The sequence below is a fragment of the Limanda limanda genome, chromosome 22 (assembly GCF_963576545.1).
Source record: "Limanda limanda chromosome 22, fLimLim1.1, whole genome shotgun sequence".
NCBI lineage: Eukaryota > Metazoa > Chordata > Actinopteri > Pleuronectiformes > Pleuronectidae > Limanda > Limanda limanda.
The window spans coordinates 10,791,030-10,812,843 of NC_083657.1; the positions used below are offsets into that span (position 1 = coordinate 10,791,030).

The 21,814-nt window shown below is 45.2% G+C and overlaps 1 protein-coding gene across 1 annotated transcript in view; it reads right to left on the reverse strand.

Moving 5' to 3' along the window:
• LOC132996114 (collagen alpha-1(XXV) chain) overlaps positions 1–21,336 on the reverse strand; it is a 137,939-nt gene extending 116,603 nt beyond the window's left edge. Inside the window, exons 1-2 of the mRNA XM_061066435.1 lie at positions 21,088–21,336; positions 20,849–20,918 (exon numbers count right to left, since the gene is read on the reverse strand). Coding sequence (XP_060922418.1) covers positions 20,849–20,918; positions 21,088–21,336 — 319 coding nt within the window. The remainder of the gene's footprint in view (positions 1–20,848; positions 20,919–21,087) is intronic.
• Positions 21,337–21,814: the final 478 nt, after the last annotated feature.

The following is a 21,814-nucleotide window of genomic DNA, read 5'->3' on the forward strand; positions in this document are numbered from 1 at the left end:
ATACTTTCAATCAACGCAACGGTCACAGAGCTTGATGTTGTGAAACCGTCTTTCCGGTTAGTTTTCCAGGTTAGCTTGGTGCTAGTAACAAGAGCCTGATTCATACATCCAACCATTACTGTCAGGTTCTCAGTGCTAAGCATCAGTAAGCCTGTTTACATGTTCCTAAACCTCTACTATTACACTTCACTGCATTGGTTACACAAAGCAGCTTCCCCACTGCAACAATGACCATGGGCCATATAGCTATGGAGCTGAAAACGCTGGGGTTTTGAGTGTGCGGGTTCAACGAACAAAAGAAGTATTGATTACACCATTCGGGGTTGCTTCTTCCCGTAGGTTGCTAATAGTTACCACATTGTAAACATTTCACCACAAGCCTTCATTCAAGGATCTGTTTCCCAGAAGAAGGGGCAGCCGTTGGCACCCATCAATCCCCCCGGTCAGGAGTCTGTTTTGGCGGATGGAAGGGTAACTACTGGACTGTATGGAGGGAAGAGACTCCTTGTCCCTGCAGCTACAGAGCACAGCACATGAACTGGCTCCACAAGATTTACAAAACAGGTTAGAGGCCAAGGCTTGTACCACAGACACAAAGAAAGTATGCTTGAGGAAGGCAAACGCTCTATTTTGGTTTTGGGCAAAAGAAGAACACTTCATCTTCTATATAACCAATGACACTCGGCTCTCTTGGCACTTCTTTACAGAGACAGGAACACTGCCGTTTCGTACTGGTTTGCTTTTTTAAGGCCATTTGGAGAAACCTTAGTGTATATCGTGTGCACCGGCCAGAACAACTCAAAACGTATGTAGAGAGAGCCAGTATATTCAAACGAAGTCGTAAAGGTACTAATTTGACATCGCTGTTTATCGAAATTACCTGGTGCACAGGGTTGGTCAGGGTTGTTCAGGGGATTTAAAGCCAGCTGGACACTGATCTCCCCGCTCCCACTGCCACCTCACCAGCAGTCCGTGAAATGCTAAGGTTGGATTGTGTGGCGGGAATCTCATTCCCTAAAACGTTGTGGAGCAGGCTCCTGTAACTTTGATCCATTCGGGTGGCGACTGTCAACCAACAGAAAACATCTACCTTATAGTGCATCAAAAAGAAGATACCGCAAATAGTATTGTTAAGATTTCTTTCAGCACCATCTCTCTCTCGGACTTAAGCGTCGCAACAGATGGGCAGGAATCTCATGTTGCCCCCTTGTTTCTATTTCAGTCTCAAGTGTTGTTCTGCTGCCTGCCTCACAATTCTGACGAGAGCTCGCTCAGGTCAAAGGTCTTGTCCATTCCGAGGGCACCACATCATAAACAAATGAGCAGCCATCTCCCAACTTCCTCTTTGGTTTGTCAGCACTGACGTGAGAGTGCGGTATCTGTGGCATCTCCAAAAGAACCTTGAGGGTTTGGAAAGGTGGCGATTAATAGATAAGCTCGGGGGAGCGAAACGCGGCTCAGCTGTCGGCCTCAGAGCCTCGTCTGTTCCAGAAAGCAGAGTCGGCCTGCCCACCCACATGCATTCATGGCCATGCTTTGACTAAATCTTGTCATCACAGTGTGGCTGATGTGATGGCACGGCTAGTGGCCTAAGGTCAGTGCGACCTGGAGCGAAGCCACAAGCCTGCATTTATCATCGTGAACGTCAGAAATTTCCAATCAGCGGCGTCAACTTCAAAGTGTCATTGATTAGAATACATAAATTCATCAATATATACAGCACAGTCCTATAAATTACTAATCAGTGTAAGGGCTACAGTTACCAATGTGTGTCATGTTTCAGATCGATGCAAGGAAACACAAAGATGAATGATTCACAGGAGAGGTTCTCTGTATGCTCAACTGGAGATTACAAATATTCAGAGGCCAGACTTTCCAAAAAATACTGATCATGGAGCAGTCAATTTATCAATGGCTGCCAAAACACACAAGCCGCTGGAACAAACCTGGGTATTAATCACTCCGTGCCATTTCAGGCTGGTGAAAGCAAACACCCAAACAGCGTCCTGCGGCCAGTGGAGTAGAACCTCGGAGGATATGGAGCTTAGGGTCCGGGGTCTGCGGCTGCAATAATTTTACCATGACATTAAATAATTTGAAAAATCCTGAGAGAAAACATAACATGATCCTCCAAGATTACGGAAAGGACCAGTTCAGCCTTTGCAGAACCTGAGGTGGCACAGGAGTCCTAAGTGAGGCTGTCAGGCTTCGCAGGAGCCACATTGAAATGGACCACTGCATAGCTGCAAGGAGAGTGGACTGTCAAAATGTCCTGAGCGAGCACAGGGGATGAGGTTTAAGGTTTAAGTCGAAGATGGACCAGAATTTCTATACAGGATAGACTGAGGATTAAACTCTCAGGAACACATATTGTAGAAGTATTAAATAGCACTACACTAATTTACATTTAAATGCATCCGAGTAAAGGGGAGCGGTGAGCCTGTTTCGACACAGAAAGGCTTGACAGATGATACAATAACCAGCAAAGCAGGACAATTGGAGGAACCACACCATGCTGCAACATGGGTAATATCACAGACAATATGGTAGCCATATTCCATCGACACCCCTCGAGGGTAAACACAGACATAACAGAAGGAACACACGAGCCAGACTTTCAGCCCTCCTCCACCCCCTGTCATCTGTTTTGTGTTTCGCTGGTGCTGTCTTGGCTGAACAGCAGCAGGCAGGACAGACCCTGCGGCAGGGCTCCAACACTCTTCCCTCGTTTAATCCCCCCCCCAGTACATGCAGCCACCCCGGAGGTACTGCAGACATGCACCTGTCTATTGGGATTCACTAAGTCTCACCCTGGGCTGTCATTAGGTATAAATACGATATCTTGAAAAGTAAATATTCTCTTTGCGGCTCAATATGTTTTATGCCAATGCTCTGTTTATGTCAGATGCAAGCGTATGATGAAATGTCATCACTGAAATTCCCCTTCACAAAATACATGATAGAGAATCCTTACATTTTTAAAGCTGGAGTCTGAGATTTTTCGCCTTTTTTCTAGTACAACCACTCAAAGCAACACAATGTAGTTTTCTAAAATAACAGCTTCAAAGTTAATTTGACGATACACAAAGAGAACGGGATTTTTTCTTTTGAGGGTGCCTCCTCTTTTTCTTTTAGCCTGTAAACATATCCATGAGCAGTTCACAGATAGGCTCCAACCGAGAGTATTCCGACACTGATAAAAACGTGAATTACATCGGGAACCTGCAGGAGGGGATCCCTCTCCCATAGTGTCTTGCTTTAAATGTATACCCTGTATAGATTTGACCACTAGTAGTGCTACAGAGCAATGTTGCTCTATGTGTGTCCCTCTTATGTTTGTATTGAAGACGCACATATGCACATGTGAGGAAGCATATGGGAATTGTGGTAGAGCCTTTTTATGTCTTAACATGAATATTGTCAATCATCAAGCACAAATTCAAAGAGCCACTTATAAAGCTCAGATAATTGTGCCATCTAATATGCGTCTGGAGTTTTGAAGACAACTTTTTACAGCTGTACTACATTCCACGTCTGAGCCCTGGACTAGTGTCAGCTTAGTGGACATCCATCCCCACCACCTTATTTTAAAGAAAAGGTGTTGATCCCCCATCTTGGCAGCACGTATAGATACACTGGACATGTGCCACGTCAATCCACTACTTAATGAATTGATCACGGTATTCTTGTTTAAATATCTGGTGATACTTGACCCAGTCGACCAAACTTCAAATGGGATACTTAAATGAATTACAAGACTATAAAATAATACTTCCCTATATAAACATTTGAGAGTTGAAATAGCAGATCTGATTAAGAAATGGCTTAAAGGACCTTCATGTTCTGTTCTGTCGTACTACAACAGCCATTACAAACACAGTGTAGAGAAATACATGTTCAAGATAATGAAAAGCTGCAATGAGTAGGAAGTGGGCCTTTTTTACAACACTCACAGTTTGCTAATGTAGAATCAAAACCTGCGAACCACAGCTGGAGTCCATGTAACCACCAGCCGTCCTTTAAGAAAGCAGCTTCAGGCCCGCTATTACTTCTAAGTGTCATTTCTTTCCTGAACAGAGCCTCTGTTGTTTGCAGTGACATCCGCGGTGTGCCGCATTCCCTTAATGAAGCATGCTGACTTCCTTGCTCCCCTGTGTGCGCCTGCACGGCCTCTCGGAAGACCGTGGAGTGTGAGGAAGGAAGGAAGGAGGCTATAAAAGGACACTAAAAAAAAAAGAGAGACTGCAGCACAGGAGAGTCGGCGACGCAGCGCCCCGCTCGGCTTGTTTACCACCAGCTCCCCGCTAATGTGGAACCGTTAAAGCTCCAAGTGTGGCTGATTTGCTTCGCATGCAAGAGGCCGTGTGAAAACCGATGTGGTGCACTCTCCCAAATTTAAAACTGGACTTCGAAGGCTCTCGCTAGGTGTTAACCGAAGCTTGTCTGCCTGTGACTCAAGTGGTCTGCTCACAAGAGTAATGGTTTTCTAGAGACTGTTTTCTTGTTGGAATCCGGATGATGCTACATATTTGGGCATGTTGTGAAATTATTTACCTGAAATATTTTCTCCCTGGTTTCTCTTTGCTGCTCCAGAGGCAATTAATCAATGAATCTAGTCCTCCTTCTGTAAATTTATAGACACTGTAAGTTGTGACGTCCTGCGTTAGAGTTAGGACACCGTCTAGCCCTGTGAGCGGATGGTTTCAGAGAGCAGACAGGAGCAGCCGACCACATGAGAGCGGCTGTGGTGGAAACCCCTCGGTAAACACTGAAAATCAAAGCAAAGCCATGCAAGGGGTTTTTCCGCACACTTTCAAGAGACAGGGAGACACCACCGCACTCTGATCTCCTGTGAACGTCTTAAAATGATCTCTGTGACTTCATTTTCTAATGGGAATCAGGAAAGGATGTGAAGCGAAAAGAGGACGGCTATTGATTGGACGAGACATAAATCTACTGATGGACAGGCTCAAATTAGACTGGAGCTACAGCTTACACAGTATGTGTGGTCTGACAGTAAACTGAATCTTTAGATGGGCGACATGTTTCCACTTCCGGTTGAGATATTGCAAAAAAGGTAAAGTGGACGTTAAGCCTAATTTAAAACCAAAACAATGAGCTGAAACAGGCTAAAAAGCTACGTAGAAGTGAAATGCGGTCAGGGTTTCGTTTAAGTATCGGTGAATATGTAACTGTGAGTGACGCCTTCCACAACCTTGGGTTAATTCATGCAACTGCCACAGAACTCAACTCCAGTGTATGCTCAATTTGCGTCGTCAGCAGCCGTAGACAGTTTACGCTTCTACCACAAAACATAACACGCGTGGGACACCAGGGCAAAGATTTCATGTTATCCCCGACATCTCCTGGATTCACGGACAAGCTCGCCTCTGTGCAGCCGGGATTCTGATACAAAAACAGTCTCGGCTTTGATAGCGAGCGCAAATATTGACTTCTCCAGGCCGGTTGGTTTTTACTGGAGACTGATGGTTGAAGGGGCACAGACCTCCCCTGCTCCCAGAGGCCTGCGCCCCACACCTGCTGTGGTTGTGGCGGCCCTTATTTACCCCAGCACAAGTTGGAAATATCAGTCCAGGGTGCGGGCAAACCGGAGATGTACAGGGCTCATAGACACACACACACACACACACACAAACACACACACACGCACTCTCTCTCTCTTCTCTGTTTCATCTCGAGCCCGTAGGGTTTTGGGGAGTCTGACAGGGGCTGCTTTCTTGGTCTGAACTCGGAGCCGTCTGACCTGAGCTTGAATTTCAACACACACACGCACATACATAGACACACACACCTACACACAACAGCCGAACAAGCTACAAGAACTAACTGACACATTCAATATTTTAAGACATCAATACCAGGCAGAACCTGACCCGCTTCATCCCTGTGACACCCTGAGAGTTTCAGAGGCCTCTAACGAATGTGGCGAGCTCAGGTAAAAGTCCCGGCTCTCCGGCTACAATACTCCGTCATCGCCAATCGTTGAAAGTCACGACCGGTGAACTGCCGTGCTTCGCTGCGTTGAAAAAAAAAAAACACCGACAGAGGGAAAATGACTCAGGATGAAACCTTTCCAGGACTTTGGCATTTTGTCACGGCAGATAAAACAGTGCAGCATTCACTATCATCAAAGCGCGGTGCACAGAGTCGGCACAGTGGACTCTCACAGGGCCTGCTATTTTCATGAGCCATTTAATGTGGCCTCCGAAGACTTTTTCTATAATTTATCATTCTGAAGCGTCACAGAAAAAATTCTCTTTTTTGCAGAGAGCCAAATAAAAAAGCCCTGTTTGTTTCTCCTCTGACTTTGAAGGGAAACATTCTTTTTTTTTTTCGTGGGCCTGTTTGAGGAGGGATTTAGTGACCTGAATCTTCTCATGGGGGATCCATATCAGCAGCGCACACACAGGCTGCTCCGCTTGCTTCTGTGTTTTTCAGGTTGCTGATTATTTTTTCTGTCTCGCCTCGTAGATAAGTACAGTCAATAGCCGGAGACCCCTAACAGCTTGCTGGTCTCACTGAGGGCTGGAGAGAGCCTTTGAACAGAGGAAAGAGGCGATTGGACGGAGCAGAGCAAGGGGGCCTGCAGCGGAAAGGACAGATCTCTCCTCTGAGTCAAAGATCGCTTGTAAAAGACAGCTTGGCTCCTGGTTTGAAGTCGTCAAACACGTCTTTCATGTCGTGGCGAACGGTAACCGAAGGATTCGAACGAGGGATTTTGGAGCAGATGAGTCCCGTCCCATTAGAGAATATTTCGCTCCGGCTCCATCGGCGTCATCAATTCGAGCACGGAGAGATCTCATTTGAGGTCGTGCAGAAATGGGAAGGGAGAAAAAAAAGGAAAAGAACTGGCAGCCCGAGTGCAGACAGCAGCACAAAGAGGCGATTTAAGCGAACAATTATTCGGCCGCACCAGACTTGAATGGTCCGTGTGCACATGGGAAATTCTTCAACACATGGCAATTAAACACGGGTGGGTTGGGAAGGGCCGCGCACATGACCCAATTTTGACATCAAGAGGTGGCAAGCAGCGCCCTGATGATGTTTCGCTGCCTTTTGCGTAACCCGTTTTTACGAGCAGCTCGCCTCATTTTTCGGACTTATTACGCCTCCGTTTTGGCCACCGAATGTAAAACTCTCAATGCCACAGATACACTGCATCACACTTTCCCCTTCAGCTTTATTCTTAAAGATATTTATGAGTTAAATGAACAGGTTGACAACATATGTAATGGATTATTTTTTCTAAACACATCTGTTGCCCATTTTTTTCACACGCTCATATTCAACATTTTATGTACAACCTATAAGGAATACACTTTTCCGAGTTGGATGGGAAAGTTTAAACCAATCTCATTTCATTGCAGTAAAAATGTATCTACAGCCAGCAGTAGGCTAACTTAGCTTAGCACAAAGACTGTAAACTCGATCTTTTCCTTTAAGATGAAGATAGCACACATACTTTCCCAGCATGTTTTGCCTGCAGCTATCTCCTTGTGATGGCTCCCAAGACAGAAAGTATAGAATAAAGTATAAAGAAAACCTAACAAGATACTCTACCTTCCTCTTAACACAGGTGACAGGCTGATCTTCTGATGTTCGGGAAACAGCCACAACAAATCTATCTCGGTTTTGTACGATGTAAGCAGCTTCTAAACCAAAACCTCATTATATCTGTCGAAATCTCTCAATAACGCTTTAATTAAAAGGGCAAAACTAGAAAAATGTTTAAGTGATACATTATACATTCTTTTTTAAACTCACTTCTGCAATCAGAGGTTTTGTTCCTTAGATAAATAATATAAATGTCTTCTTTAGAATGAGAAACCAAACACTACAATATGCCCAAAGACAATAATATGGAATATTTAATAATTGTTTTCCTGGGATTTGTCAGGTTTAAATGATGCCTCACATGTGAACACAAATTACACCTTCTCAAACCGGACTTGTCTGACACCAGATCTGCTGGAGCATTAGCAGTCGCGGTGCAAACGAGGGAAGTCATTTCTCCACTTCCTCCCGTGTTGACTTTGGCTTGCGCACGCTAATGTGAGAAGAGGCCAAGGGGGGGGGGGGGTGTCTACCTGGCGCAGCATGTCAGAAAAACAGAGAGGGCGAAGTGTGGTGCAAACCCCTTTCTTCAACCAAGGTTCTCTCCTCACTTGCAATTCAGCATCTAGAATGCTGTATGTAATGGTGAAATATACCCCGGTTAAACTGTCTTCTTCACAGACACATTTATTGTAAAAACTGCTTTCTAAGGCAGCAGGGCCCTGACCTCTGTTGGCACCGCACCCTGCCTCGGGCTGCACCTCTCACAGGTACCCTCATATCCGGCCCATTGATTTTGCCTTGCTTTGCACAAACAACCGTGGGGGGTGCGAGGCTGCAACCACACAAAAACACCGGATCACAGATTTTCAACGGTGATGAGTTCTCTGTGATGACAGGCTGAAGGTTTTTACCGAGTAGAGTCTGAAATATTCCCTTTTTCCGTCTTGAGCAGGGACTGGCAATGTTAACTTTCAGATTTAATTAACTCATTTCAACTCCGCAGCATTTGCTGAAACTGCATTTGGATCTAAGGCCCGGCAGTGTCGATTTATGGGTATGACATTCACACGCAGCAGTGCCTCCACTCCTGTGGGACTCTGGGTTTCTTCGGTTTAAAGCACCGAGTTATGTCGTATTATTCCCCCGTTCTCGCTCAGACAAGACCGACACCCTGTGTATTACCGGGACGTGACATTTGCGGTGACGCGGACACTTTACCACCTCCTGCCCACAGACCTCCACCTCCAAAAGCGGCTCCAAGTATAGGTGGGACGGCCAGGAGTGCATGAGTAACTCCAAACTTTCCCATGTGCACAACTTTCCCTCCTAAGTGAGGAGAAAGGATGCCAAAGCTGACAGCAAACACGTGCTGCAGCTCCGATCCAGCTCTTAATTTGGGCGTCAGTATGTTTAGAAAATGTTCTGTATTCTTTCAAATTGATATTACACATTTGGCAGCGGGAGTGAGACAAATTAATCTGCTCCACCATCTTTCCCTGGGCACTAAAAACACGATATCATGTTCAAACTGCTGGCATGTCACGTCACATTTAATCAGATGAAATCAACGTCGTGTAAAGTCACGTCTCCTTAATCTTTTCCCGTGGCTATTTAAACGTTCAACAGTGGCAGCAGAGGCCGGGGAGCACCAGCTCCGCGTAGAAAGGTAATTTGTTTTGAAGGTCAAGGGCGCTCGTGATGGATCCCTGCTCATCATTTCCTGTTTAGAACAGAGAAAAGCGATAATCTCTACTCCAAGCACCTCAGATCAGTCATGCTGACACGCCGTATATCTGCGACAGAACGAGGGTTCACTCGTCACTTGCTCACAATAAAGATAACCTTGACCCGACTCCTCTACATTACGGTGACTCAGGGCAGACAGTTTTCCCATCAGCCATCACCGCTATCGTCCTGTGAGTTTTCAGGCGGTTCGATCTTTAAAACACAGAAGCCATTCATTACTGTACGCATTCGAAACAACAGTGTTCAGGTGAGGGGTGGTGCAGCAAGCAGAGAAGGGACTTAAAGTTACAATTCTGCTAGTAGATCGTGTGTTTTTACAGCACATCGACACCAGTGGTGGCCCTCATCACCAAAATCTCTCTGGACATCTTTGTCACACTACTAAACTTGCTGGTGGTGAAACCTGCAGAGGGTCTCCTGCTGTTTTTTCACATGGGCTCATTCAGACTGTTTACGAGGCGGCTGGCTGGAGAAACTCCCGAGCACGTCCGGAGGCCTTCACTCTAACATTTGCCTCACCACATACAGTCCCTCCCTCTGGAGAATGTCAGGAGATTCTCCGGAGTTCAACGCAGAATAATCTAAACTTCCACCACATCTATTTATGAGCATTAAATCCAGCTACCAACAGATCACATAACAACGAAAACATTTTAAATCCAAGTCGACCTCCCACAGAACTTCAAAATATAATACACCGCGCTGCATATTTCAACACCTCTAGTCGGGTACATGCAAAGAATTTCCAGCATGTGTTGAATTTATCCGGCTCGTGCTCTACCTGAAGCCCCCTGCAGCTGCCACAGCAGGTGGCAAGTGCCACATTCTGCGTGAAATGAGCGGCACTTAGAGCTCAAGCCAGCATAAAAGACACTGTCCTTCTCGCTGAGAACTTTGCATTGCGGTCACGAGAATCTCTAAAGATGTGAAAATGTTTGAGATAAAGCAGCACGGCTCGTGGGAGGTGGATCGTTAACCTTGATCCAAACTGGGCCTCGAAGGCGCTGTGTTGACTGGTGGAGAGTCAAAGAGGATAGATGATGTCAGGGGAACTACGGAGTCCATAAAGGTTTATCTTGTGCGCACAAGATAATAACTTGTTTGCACGCGATAAATATATCTTGTGGGAACAAGTTAATATCTGCACAGTAAAGGTTTAATTGGCTTATGCTTTGAGGTAAGTTAAATCTTTTAAGAGCAGCAAGAATTTCAGTTGAAGACATTCCAAGGTGAAAATAAAACTTGATCTCTCCATCAAAGTGTGTGCATGTGAAGTCGTGAGGGAGGCATATGAATATTTAGTAACTTTAGTAACTAATATTTTTGTGCAAACAAGATAAAGATTATCACTATTTGGGACTTTTTGTGCAATATCAGCAGTCTACAGTCATCACGGTCAGTCCCTAATGAGCTATAACCAGAAAAAATGACTGTTACACAACAGCACACAATCATTTCATATTGCAACTTTTCCTCAATGTTTCTGACGCCACTGGAGCTGAAAAAGTCCTCAGCACATTCAAACCAAACAGAAAAATAACTTATCTGTGTACAAGCACAGAAAGCAATTGAGGTCATTTCCCACAAATATATTAATATGAATTAATGCAGCCATGTTAATCACCAGAATGTAGAACACATTAAAGGGAACTTCACAGACTTGTTTGTGTCTGTGCATCATTTGGATCTTGCATTCGGCATAAATGAGCATTATACTTTTAGGTTTGCAAGCAGAATGTATAAAATATGCATGAGGTATTCTGATTTACAATCTCATAACATTTCCACTCAGTGGGCCCGATTCATTAAAACCTACACACACACACACACACACACACACACACACACACACACACACACACACACACACACACACACACACACACACACACACACACACACACACACACACACACACACACACACACACACACACACACACACAAGTCATCAGCCTCGGAGTGAACAGCATGAATCCAGATGCAGAAACACTTCATTTTTCTAGATCAGCAAAGTGTTGGTGCCTAGAGTTCAACCAGTTTGTCTTTGGTTCGATATGAGGCACTGGCTCCAAACAGGCTCGTGAGCTGCCTCGGTGGAAAAGGGGCAATTGATAAACCCCCGATGATCCCACAGAACAATCTATTAAGCTATCAGTGCGCCAGAGTTTAACCAAGATCAAAATTTTATTATTTTATTTGGGCTTTGAGAGGAGCCAGAAACCAGGGACAAAAATACAAAGGCTTGAGATGACATGCTTTATTGTTTACAGATTGGACTTGTTATTTTCACATGATAACCTGAGGATGTGGGCTCATGTTAACTGCTGCAAAGATGTTTCAGTCCCAAATATTTTTTTCTCATAAATAATCTCTAATTCCAGAAGAAATTTTGTTTTTAGGTGAGGCGTAAATCCTTTCCTTTGCATTTGGAAGCAATGCCTCTCTAATGCAGGTGGTAAACTGCCTCGCCACAGACACACTGACAAACACACTGATTCATTTATCCCTTGCAAACGTTATCTGTGTCTTGAAAGACAAAATGTCAAAGAAATCCGAAGCTTGACAGACCGGCCGTGTACGGTTACTGATCCTAAACCCTGATATCAAGGAGAAGGTTTGAGCCAGCGGACAATTATTTCATTCATTTGTATCCCATGCTTTCACTTTTAACCTAACCACTGCACATCTAATCTTACATCACCACAATCTAATTTGTACTCGCGGAATTAAGAACAATTGAAAGCTGCTCCACTATAAAGGGCATGGGTGATGTCCACAGACAAGCACAGTTCAAATCATTACACCACGGTGTCCCGAACTAAGACAGGACATCAGACAAACCTATTTTCAGGCTGCATCAGCGCTGTTTATCAAGCTGTCAGAAATTACAATCTAACCAGCCGTCTCGCCTGCTTGCTCCATATCATATAACCAGCCAGTTAAATTAAAGTGCATAGGCTTGTCTGTCTCACCACTCGGTATCCAGGCCTCGACCGGGGCTTACACAGCTGTTTCTACCCTCCTCTTCATCAGATACAAGGGGAGGGGCCCCTGGAAAGCAACACCGACTGCGCTGTACGTCCGGACCATGAGCGGAACCTCCTGCGTATCAATCCATCATTCCTGACACCGGCAAAGTGGTCGAATGAACATTGGGGTCATCAGACGTTGGTTCAATTTGGCACCTCCCTGACTGTATTGTTTTATGTTTGAGCCCAATTATTTCATTGCATATTCAGGATAAATCACTGGCGACAGGGGGAATCCTATACATCAAAATAAAAAAAGAATAAAAGCGGTGGCTTGATTAGAAAGCAGAGTTTTTAACATCATGGCTTGTTGGGGAAATTAACGATGAGCGGCTTCCAGACATTTATTTTATGCTTTCTCCCTCCTTTTACTTTAGAAAAATAAAATTAACCCAACCACAGCATAACTTCAAAAATCTTTGCCGCTGGTGGACTGAGTTACAAAAGCTACAGTGAGGTACCACAGGGGCGTCACGCATGCACAGCTGCATGTTGTTGCGGCGTCTCCACGCGTGCGCCAGTGGGATCGTCTAGAGGAGCGTGCATTTCCTGATCCAGTTGTGTCCGTGCGGGTCCGACAGCGTGTTTGTGAGTGCACACGGGTGCAAATGTTTGCTCGGCGTGTTTATTTGCCTCTCAGATCTCCAGGCACGACTCAAATTTCGTGTCACATTTAGCACATAGGGCTTCGAGAAAGAAGAGCCAGCCAACGGTCCCCCTGGTGAGAGGTGGCGAGGAGCGTGTGTGGGGGGGTGGACGCTGAGCAAGCAGACGAGATCTCCAGCAGGACGTCTCACACCGAACATGGAACAGGAGTGGAGGGGGAAAATAAGAGCGAGCCCTTAACTGAGAGCCCTCTCGGTGATGTGTGGCTCAGAGGACAGGAAACAGTCTGATCCAACTGTTTAGAGACCGTTTTGGTTTTCTTTGAGCCTAACCTCTTGGTGGCGCCCCCGGGGAGTCTGGGAGCATACATCATCTGGCCAGCTGCTGGGCAAACTCTGCTTGCCTCCATCACTTTTTCCACTTTGAGTAAAAATCGCTAGAATCCCCACTGTCTTTGGATTGCTTGCTTGTTTTTGTCGAGAAGCTTTGGAAATTGAAAAGAGGGCCCGGAGAAAATGTTCCCTCTGATGAACATTTTGCAAAAGTGAATGTTGTGAAGGGGATGCAACAGGAGGTTGGGATTGACATTTGTATATCTTGTCAAATTTAGCAAAAGACAATGACTGTGTTTACAAGGACACAAACACTCCTGTATTAGTCCAATTTATGAATTTATTTCCAACAAAGTCTTGGAATCAACAGATGCAAGAGCTGGTGCAGAGTTTGACTTCCAAGACAAAGACAATGTCACTTCATTTAAATAAAATTCAAAAAGAGTGTGAAGGAGGGATTTTTGCTGAACGAGTGCCATTATCCGTTCGCTTTGAAGTCTTCAAGTGCCCATTTTTTTACCTCTGATGACGCACATTGTAAAAAAACGCTATTGTTGCAGAAGGTTATCTGTTATTTTTTGAAACAAAGTTCACCCCGGCTCCACACACCAGTCATGTCTGTACAGTCCCTTGCAGGTTTAGCACCGACCTGAAAAACGACTCCGTGTCAAGGTGCGTTGTTTTTGGACTCAGGAGCTGAAGATAACAGGAAAAGCTCTCAAGTGCAAATGCTGCTCCAAGTCTGTGGCCTCGAGAAAATAAACAGACTGTGCAAATGCCAGTCATGCATCGCTTTTTCTCAAATGTATCTTTTTACCGATGACTGGTGGCAAAACCGTATTAACCATAGTTTGCATGTCAGGCACACGTTGGTAAAATTATAGCTTCCTGCTGAGGCACGTCCCACTGCTTCTTTTTCCCTGCACACCAGCCTGTTTTATTTGTAGTGCCTGTTCTTATTAGACTGATGGAGTGCAGACCAGCAGCATCTGTGGCCCTCACCCCCCCATCCGTCCCTGCCTGCGAGGGCTGAGAAGCCTGGGGCATAAAGCCACAGGCGGTGGGAAGGGGCGGGGGGGCAGCGGCGGAGTGTGTAGGGAGTGCCTCGGGGGGGTTCCTCGTTTTTTTCTTTTCTGGAGCCCCTAGAATTTCCATGACTCGGGCGAACACTGGCATCGCCGTGCGTTGCTTGTGATTCGAACCCGATGACAGAGGCTGGAAAATCAGTCCTTCAATTTCAGTCAAAGCGCATGAAATACGGGTTGCTGCAAGGAAACAGGCGTCGGGTGCTTAATTGCGTTTTACAGAGTATGGATTTATGCATCACGCCAATAATGATTCATAAAGAGGAAATATGGACTATATATCAGATGTTTCGCCAGGAAACCTTAAATGAGACGAGCTGGTAAAAAAAATAGTGTTAAAATTAGATTAGATCATTAGAGTTCAAGTAAACAGAAAACTCCTCAAACATCATTGCGGCCTTATTGCGGCTCATTCAGACTTCCATTACATTTGGAGAGATACGTCAAACGATGTAATCATCACTGCCCAACTTCCATCGTCCTTTGCATTGGCATGGTTGTTAAGCAGTACATCCACTAGGGGGCAGTGCAGAGTTAAGAGTCTCACAAAAATGTAAATGGCATCGTGGAGGAGGTTGGGATTGAGGCAAAAGCGTCTGTTTGTGCTTTTGTCTGTGCAAAGTAAGATCATATAGACGCCATTGGTTTAACTGTCTTTTCGTTTCCTCTGTATCCATAAACTTTCAGAAGGTGTGCACAAATACGGACGAAATCAACGCAGAGTCGAGACAGAGGGCTTTGTCCGTTTCCGTATCTTACGTTGAGCATAAATAAGCCCTAAAAGGTCGCAGAGAAATCACCATACTGAACAGTAGACCAGCTGTTCCAGAAAGGGCCACACTGGAAGTCCCTCCTTGGCCATTAAACGTTCTTTGAATACTTGTGGCTCAGGGACGAGGGGGACATGTGGGCGCGTGATGGGAGGTGAACTGGAGCCATCACAAAGGAGACTTCAGTGGACTTCTGAGGGAGGATGACTGAAAAGTTCAGCGGGGTGTCAGAGGGCAGCGTGCAGATGCGACAGTGTGAGAGCGGCCTTTTGTGGAGGAGTTGCCACCCAGCTCTGACAGAGAGGGCAGAGGAGTCACGCCGCTGTGGCCACGGAGGAGCAGCATGAATTTGGAGGAACGGAACTTATTGCAGGGCGATTGAGGATGGGGTCATGTCGGATCAACACCAGAAAAGGGCTCGTTGATCTTCGCCAGCCCTGCCATTGGATACTCCCCAATTCTTTTGTTCAATATTTAAACAACAAATTTGCTTTCGCGCAGGATAAAGAGAGAGAATCTACATGAGCAAACACCACACTGAATACACTGCAAATATAAGTGGCTCAGACCTTCCTTCGAGTGTCATGTTTGAGTTGAGGGACCAGGAAAAGTTTAAATGTAGCACATTCAGCATTCAACTGTCCCCAAAACAACTTGGGTGACATTCTCTAAGAGCTTATTGAAGCCCTAGGCTGAAAACACAGTGGAAGAATTGTGAGCCACATTCAACAGTTTAGTCACCATCCAACTTTGGGCTTTGAAGATGTAAAAATCTGCAATGAATCCTGAAGGGAAAACATTAATTTTCTCACTAACGCCGCCCGTTTCTGGGGCGAATGCTAAACTGGAGACAATCTTTTCATTCAAATGTGGGGTGCACTGTGGGCGCGGAAATCCCAGCCAAGCTTCCCTCTTCATCCCACAGAAAAAAATTACGATTCGTGGAGGATCGGCGTCGGAAAACGGTCAAGGACACACAAGACGGACCGTGAGGCGAAAGTATTTCAATCCAGCTCCACTCCTTTGAAATGCTCTCCCAGCCCGAGGTACCTTCAATCTCCTGCGGAGGCCTGTTGTGACATCGCTCGTATAAAAACCATGTCATCTCCTCTCAATTCAGAGCGTTCCCTCGGGGTTAGTGTATTGTAAAAAAAGGAGAAAAGTGTGCCACCCTTTCAAACCCCTCCACTCACTTCCAGTGCTTTCAGCTCGCATGCCTTCTCATCTCTGATAGAAAAGAAAGAAAAATGCTGAGTCAAAGGTACAGAGAGACCATCAGGGCTATTTCCAGCATCCTGTCGTTTAAAATAAACTGTGTTTGAGAAATGTAAATTAGAGGAAATGCCTCACTTCGGACTTTTCGTCACAATAAACCACGTCATGTTAATTTATTGGGACTGACGTAAAAACCCAGAGCTGAATGAATTAAGCTTGTTATTCCTGCAAGATGTTATTGACTGAGTTGAGTACATTATGCTCACGGTTTGCATGTAGATTCCCCTTCAAGCAATTAAGAGGCAATCAAAATCATGATTGCCCGTTCACCAACTAGGCTCCTGCGTTAGCCTCCGGCCTAGTTCGCTCACAGCGACAGCTTCCCCCCCTCCCTAACCAGAAGCAGCTGGGAGCAGCGGCTACCTGGAAGCCTGTTTAGCTTTACCTTGCACTCAGTAATTACACGACCATTAGGGCACCTCCCAGCACCAAGCCACACAGAGGGCTTAATTTAAAAAGCTGTCGGTGATTAATTACCAGATGCCCGCCGAGTTGATATTTGAGGGGATTGGCACCACTGTAACTGTATCAGGCTGCTGGGATTACACAGTGTGAGGTGGGGGCGGGGTATTGGCTAAAAGGAGTTGAAAAGAGGTGGTTGGGTTGATGGAGTTGCGGCGTGTGTGGTTTCCCCTCTTGCGAAGTGAATCGAATGTGGATATACTACCGATTTTATTTTGAAATCTGGTCCGTACCATTCCCCTCGCCCTTCACAACCACTACTGCCTGGTTAAAAGAATAAAAGAAAGAGTCCAGCACATTCACATTTTGTCCTTTCTCCTGCAATGCACCTTCAGCTGCTGTTTAGCTGCCTGGCCTTTTGAAGCGTACACATCAAGAAATGCTGCAGAGTGGGAAAAAAGGGGGGGGGGGGGGGTATGGGAGAGGAGGGGGCTGGAGGTGTATGGGTGAGTAAACAGGGAAAGCACAAAGCACCAGAGCTTGCAGAATGCACATTTTATTACAGTCCCATTAAACAACAGGCCCTGCATGGAATTCAGATCCCAGGGGAGGAGAAGGTAAACAAACAAAAAAATGGAAAAAGGAAAAGCAGCCTGCCAACAGTGACAATTATTAGAAGGGGACTCGCTTCAGAGAGTGGCACAAAGAGCGGGTGTGATGATAGACATTCTCCCACCGGGTTGGTTTGAGATTTATTTTCTTTGCCCCTACACCAGAGACATTTTACACCAACTGCATGGTGTGAAAACTGTTTTTCAAACCCAATGTGCGGCCCAGAGATTCTGACATGGGTTTAATCTGAACTTGGGGTCCCGGTTATAATTCCAGAAGTAAACACAGACACACACACATACACAACTCTGTGAGGGTGTACTAACATTAGGCACCACAGCACTTTCAGGTTAACACAAGCATAGCTAACACACTCACATAACAATAAACACAAAGTACAGCCGAGGCTGGTGGGAATGTCTTCATATGCCTTTTGTCATAAAACTCAATGGATTACTCATTTTAAGGGCTGTGGACACAGTGAATGGTTCAACCAAATGTAACATGGTTATCCATGATAGACAAGAGTTGTAGGGATGTCCAAACCACACAAATTCAACCTCACGGTGGCACCAGAGTCCGTAAATAAAATAGACGTATACTTCAGGTCCGGAAAGTGAAGCCAATGAGGAAAAGCATTAAAACCTGTGATCTATTGAATGACCAGCAGAGGGCGACTCCAATGGTTGCAAAAAGAAGTCCGTTTTTTTAGAAGTCTATGAGAAAAACGACCATTCGCCTCACAAGATTTATAGCATGAGTAAATATTTAAATACAGAGTTTATGGTCACAATCTCAAGATTTGTTGAAATCAATCCAATGGTGCAAAACTGCTGGTGGCACTGCAGGGAAATTTAAGGCAAATAGGATTCATCCGCAGAGGTACCTAAATGTAAAAAAAAAAATCTTCAAGGCAATCCATCCATTATTACAGCCTGGATCAAAGTGATAAACTATTGACATGAGCGTCCCTACAGGTACATCACCTCAGTGGCTGAAAAAACATTTCAGGTTGAGAACCCGTCTAAGTGTCGAAATGAGTTCAGTCACGCAGAAGCTTATAACCCAGTCCTAAAATGACTGGACTACAGACATCAGCAGAAAACCTCCCGCTCTTTAACTAATTTATACATGTGCATTAAATCTGAGTTAGCGACAGACGTTCTCAGATAAAGATGGCACAAGAAAAACTTCCTCCGATTCAGAGACAACCTATAAAATATCCCCAAGCTATGGACCATTGCTTTGTCTATGCAACCCACTCCATCTTCTTTGACAGCAATAAAGTGAAGACTGCGAAAAGCACATTACTGTCCTCCCCTCAAAGAAAAAAGAAAAACCACATCTGAGCCACATGCAGTCTTCCTCGAAAGAAGAGAGGATAAATATTCAGTGAACCCATTCAGCATTCATAAAGATATTTGGCCTGAAAAAAAAGCCCAGAGCATTTTACAAAGTATGGTGCAAACTGGCAACTGGCATCCACCGGTTTTCCAAGATCGAGATCAGTGCCGCCTTGGTTTTAGCGTTGTCGTGCTTCATTTCATGTGAAATGTTTTCATTGTTTTATTTCTGCCCTCTAAAGAAATGTGGTGGGAGAGAAAGAAGAAGAGAAAAAATAGTGCATGACACATGATAGGGATTGAGAGCAGCATGATTGGGAGTCTCATTATGGTTAATACTTGTAAATACTTGGGGCTCATTAATTCAGGCGTTTTCACTCAGCGTGATGAGTCATTCGCCAAAGATAAACCACTTGTGGTGAAGTGAAGAATTAGTGCCATTTATTTACGATTATCACTTTCCCTGCTCTTGGTTCTGCTTTCATGAGACATGATCCTCGTTTGAATGTGTTGCTGCGTGTATCCACAAGAGGGATTTATTTAATGGCTTTTTTTTTATTGTTTGACTTTCTGGCTTCAGTTGGGATTCAGCGTCTTGCTCAAGGACACTTTGGCCCTGCCGTGCAGATGATTGCCGACACTTGTGTTGTCCATCTAAAAAGAACCACCCACAATACTCCTCTTTGTCTCTCTCTCACTATGCATCTATGCTCCCGACAATACAGTATGTTCACATTCACAACTAAAGGTGACCAAAGCTGAACAGAAACATACCTCCCCCTCAAGCTTTTAAAAGTTTGAAGTTTCTTGCAGCATGTATGAAATAACCTTGTAGTTCCGACAGCAAAAATGAGCATGAACTTCACGTGTGGCTAACTGAGCACATGGATGTTGATAATGCTAATGGATACACAAAGCAATGAGAGTATAGACTTATTGGGTGACATGCTAGTTTAAGTTCATTTTAAAAATGGGGCAAGGATCATGTTCAACAGACCTTTGCCGTTTGTGGAAACCAATTGTCAGTGATCACAGATTTTTCATCCAAAAAATGTATAAAAGGCTAAGAGCAAATGAATGAAATACACATGTCTGGTGGCATCCTGAAGAAATCCACATGGGAACACTCATTGTGTAAACTTTGTGAGCCAAGAGAACCAGCCATGTGTACAGCTTAGTACCAATAAAAAGTTCTCACAATTCAATGGATTTTTAAATAATTTATCTAGCCGATATAGCGAGAGAATTTCCTCAACTCGTTCAAAGTGCACTTTATAATTAATTTTATCTGGGGGAAAAAAGGAAATACCTGGTTTTCACTCAACATTGACAAAATTCTATTCCACTGATTTGTATGAGGAACAGCCCTTATAAATCTACAAGAGGAAAGGAGTCTTAATCGACTCACACTGCAGAAAACAGAAATCTCTGTATGAATTATTTGTTGAAGATGCCAGAGAGGTGGAATTCTTTCCATTTTAATCTTCACTGCCATCAAACTGGAGCTGTCAATTCCTAATGTTTCCGATTTCACCCCAATAACGATGATGCGCAACAGTGAAAACCATGAGTTTTATGGGAAACTATTTGATGTCACTGTTAAAATTCTGCAGCATCCTCTTCAACAACATCTCCCTCACTGATGCTCTGAATAATCCAACCTTGATCAGGGTGCTGACCCACACTGGAGGAATAAATGTTTCCATCTACTGGCGAGAAAAGAGAATTTCACGGGGCTCTAGTGGACGGGCAAGATCAAAAGTCAAACCTCTCAGCACCTCTATGTATAGACCACAGTTAAATAGCTTTCTCTCTGTTATGCGTAATGACCATTCAGCTGTCCGCATCCCTCACAGTCACAGCTCCACCAGGCTATCAACACACATCCAGGCAAACTGGTGGGTGTCATCGGATTGAATGGAAGAAATTAAGGAGCTGTTCATTCTTATGCTCAATTTAAGCAGGCTTCAAATCCACTGTCTCTCTCTCCCCCCCACACACACATACACACTAACAGACATACACATACAGAGAGAGAGAATGCACTGGGGAAAGTGGTTTCCCTTACCTGGAGGGCAGTTGCATTCAGGTGATGTTTGTCTGGCAGTCCGAATCTTGATCAAATTTTCATAGGAGCGCTGGAATATTAAAAGAAAGCAGATTTAATTGATTTAAGATTTAAGATTATTTGCGTAAATTGCCAGCGTTTGGAGGAAGTTCTGCCTGAACTGGGGTCAGTGCGCTGCGGCCAATTACGCAGATGTAGACAGTTACCTCATGGAGAGCAAGTGCACAAGCCAGACTTACCTGAGAGAGCACCTCATCCACTCTCTGCTGCACCAGGGAGCTCAGGTCGTCCATGGAGGAGCCGGGGGCGCGGATCAAGGTCTGCCCGCCGTTCCCACTCTCCAAATCCACAACCCGGTGCCGAAGGTCCGCTGCGTTAAAGCTCAGGAGGACGCAGAAGGCCACGGACGCCACTGAACATAAAGACGAGATCATGTTCAGCAGTGTCGTGCCGCGGTGCCCTCGCTTCTCCGGCTCCACTTTCTCCATTTTCTCCACTGATGCTCCTCTTGCGTTCGCGATGTCCATTCAGCAACACACGCCGTGGGGAGCAAGCTGCATCTGGCGCCGAGTCCCGAATTTGTGGCACACTCTCCTGTGCGTGTGTAAGTGTGAGTGTGCGTGTGTGTGCGCGCTCTTGGCTGCGCTCACGTACAGGGACTCAGTGGTGACAGACCCTCTCCTCTCTGCTCCAGCCAAAAGCAAAGTGAACCTGCGTGCACGGCGGCTCCTGCAAAACTTGTTGCACCGAACCTTGCACAGAAGTGTCGCTCGCAGGGAAATGCCCTCATGCACAGTGAAGTCAAAGCCTGGGGAAACACAAGGCTGCGCGCACATGTGGTGGAGGCAGCGTTACCACGATGCAGGCGTGCTCCCCCTCATTACGCCAACAACACGCCTCCAGTCCGTCCATCCTGACAGATTAACATAATTTATTGACGCGCTACAAGTTAACGTGAAGTGCACT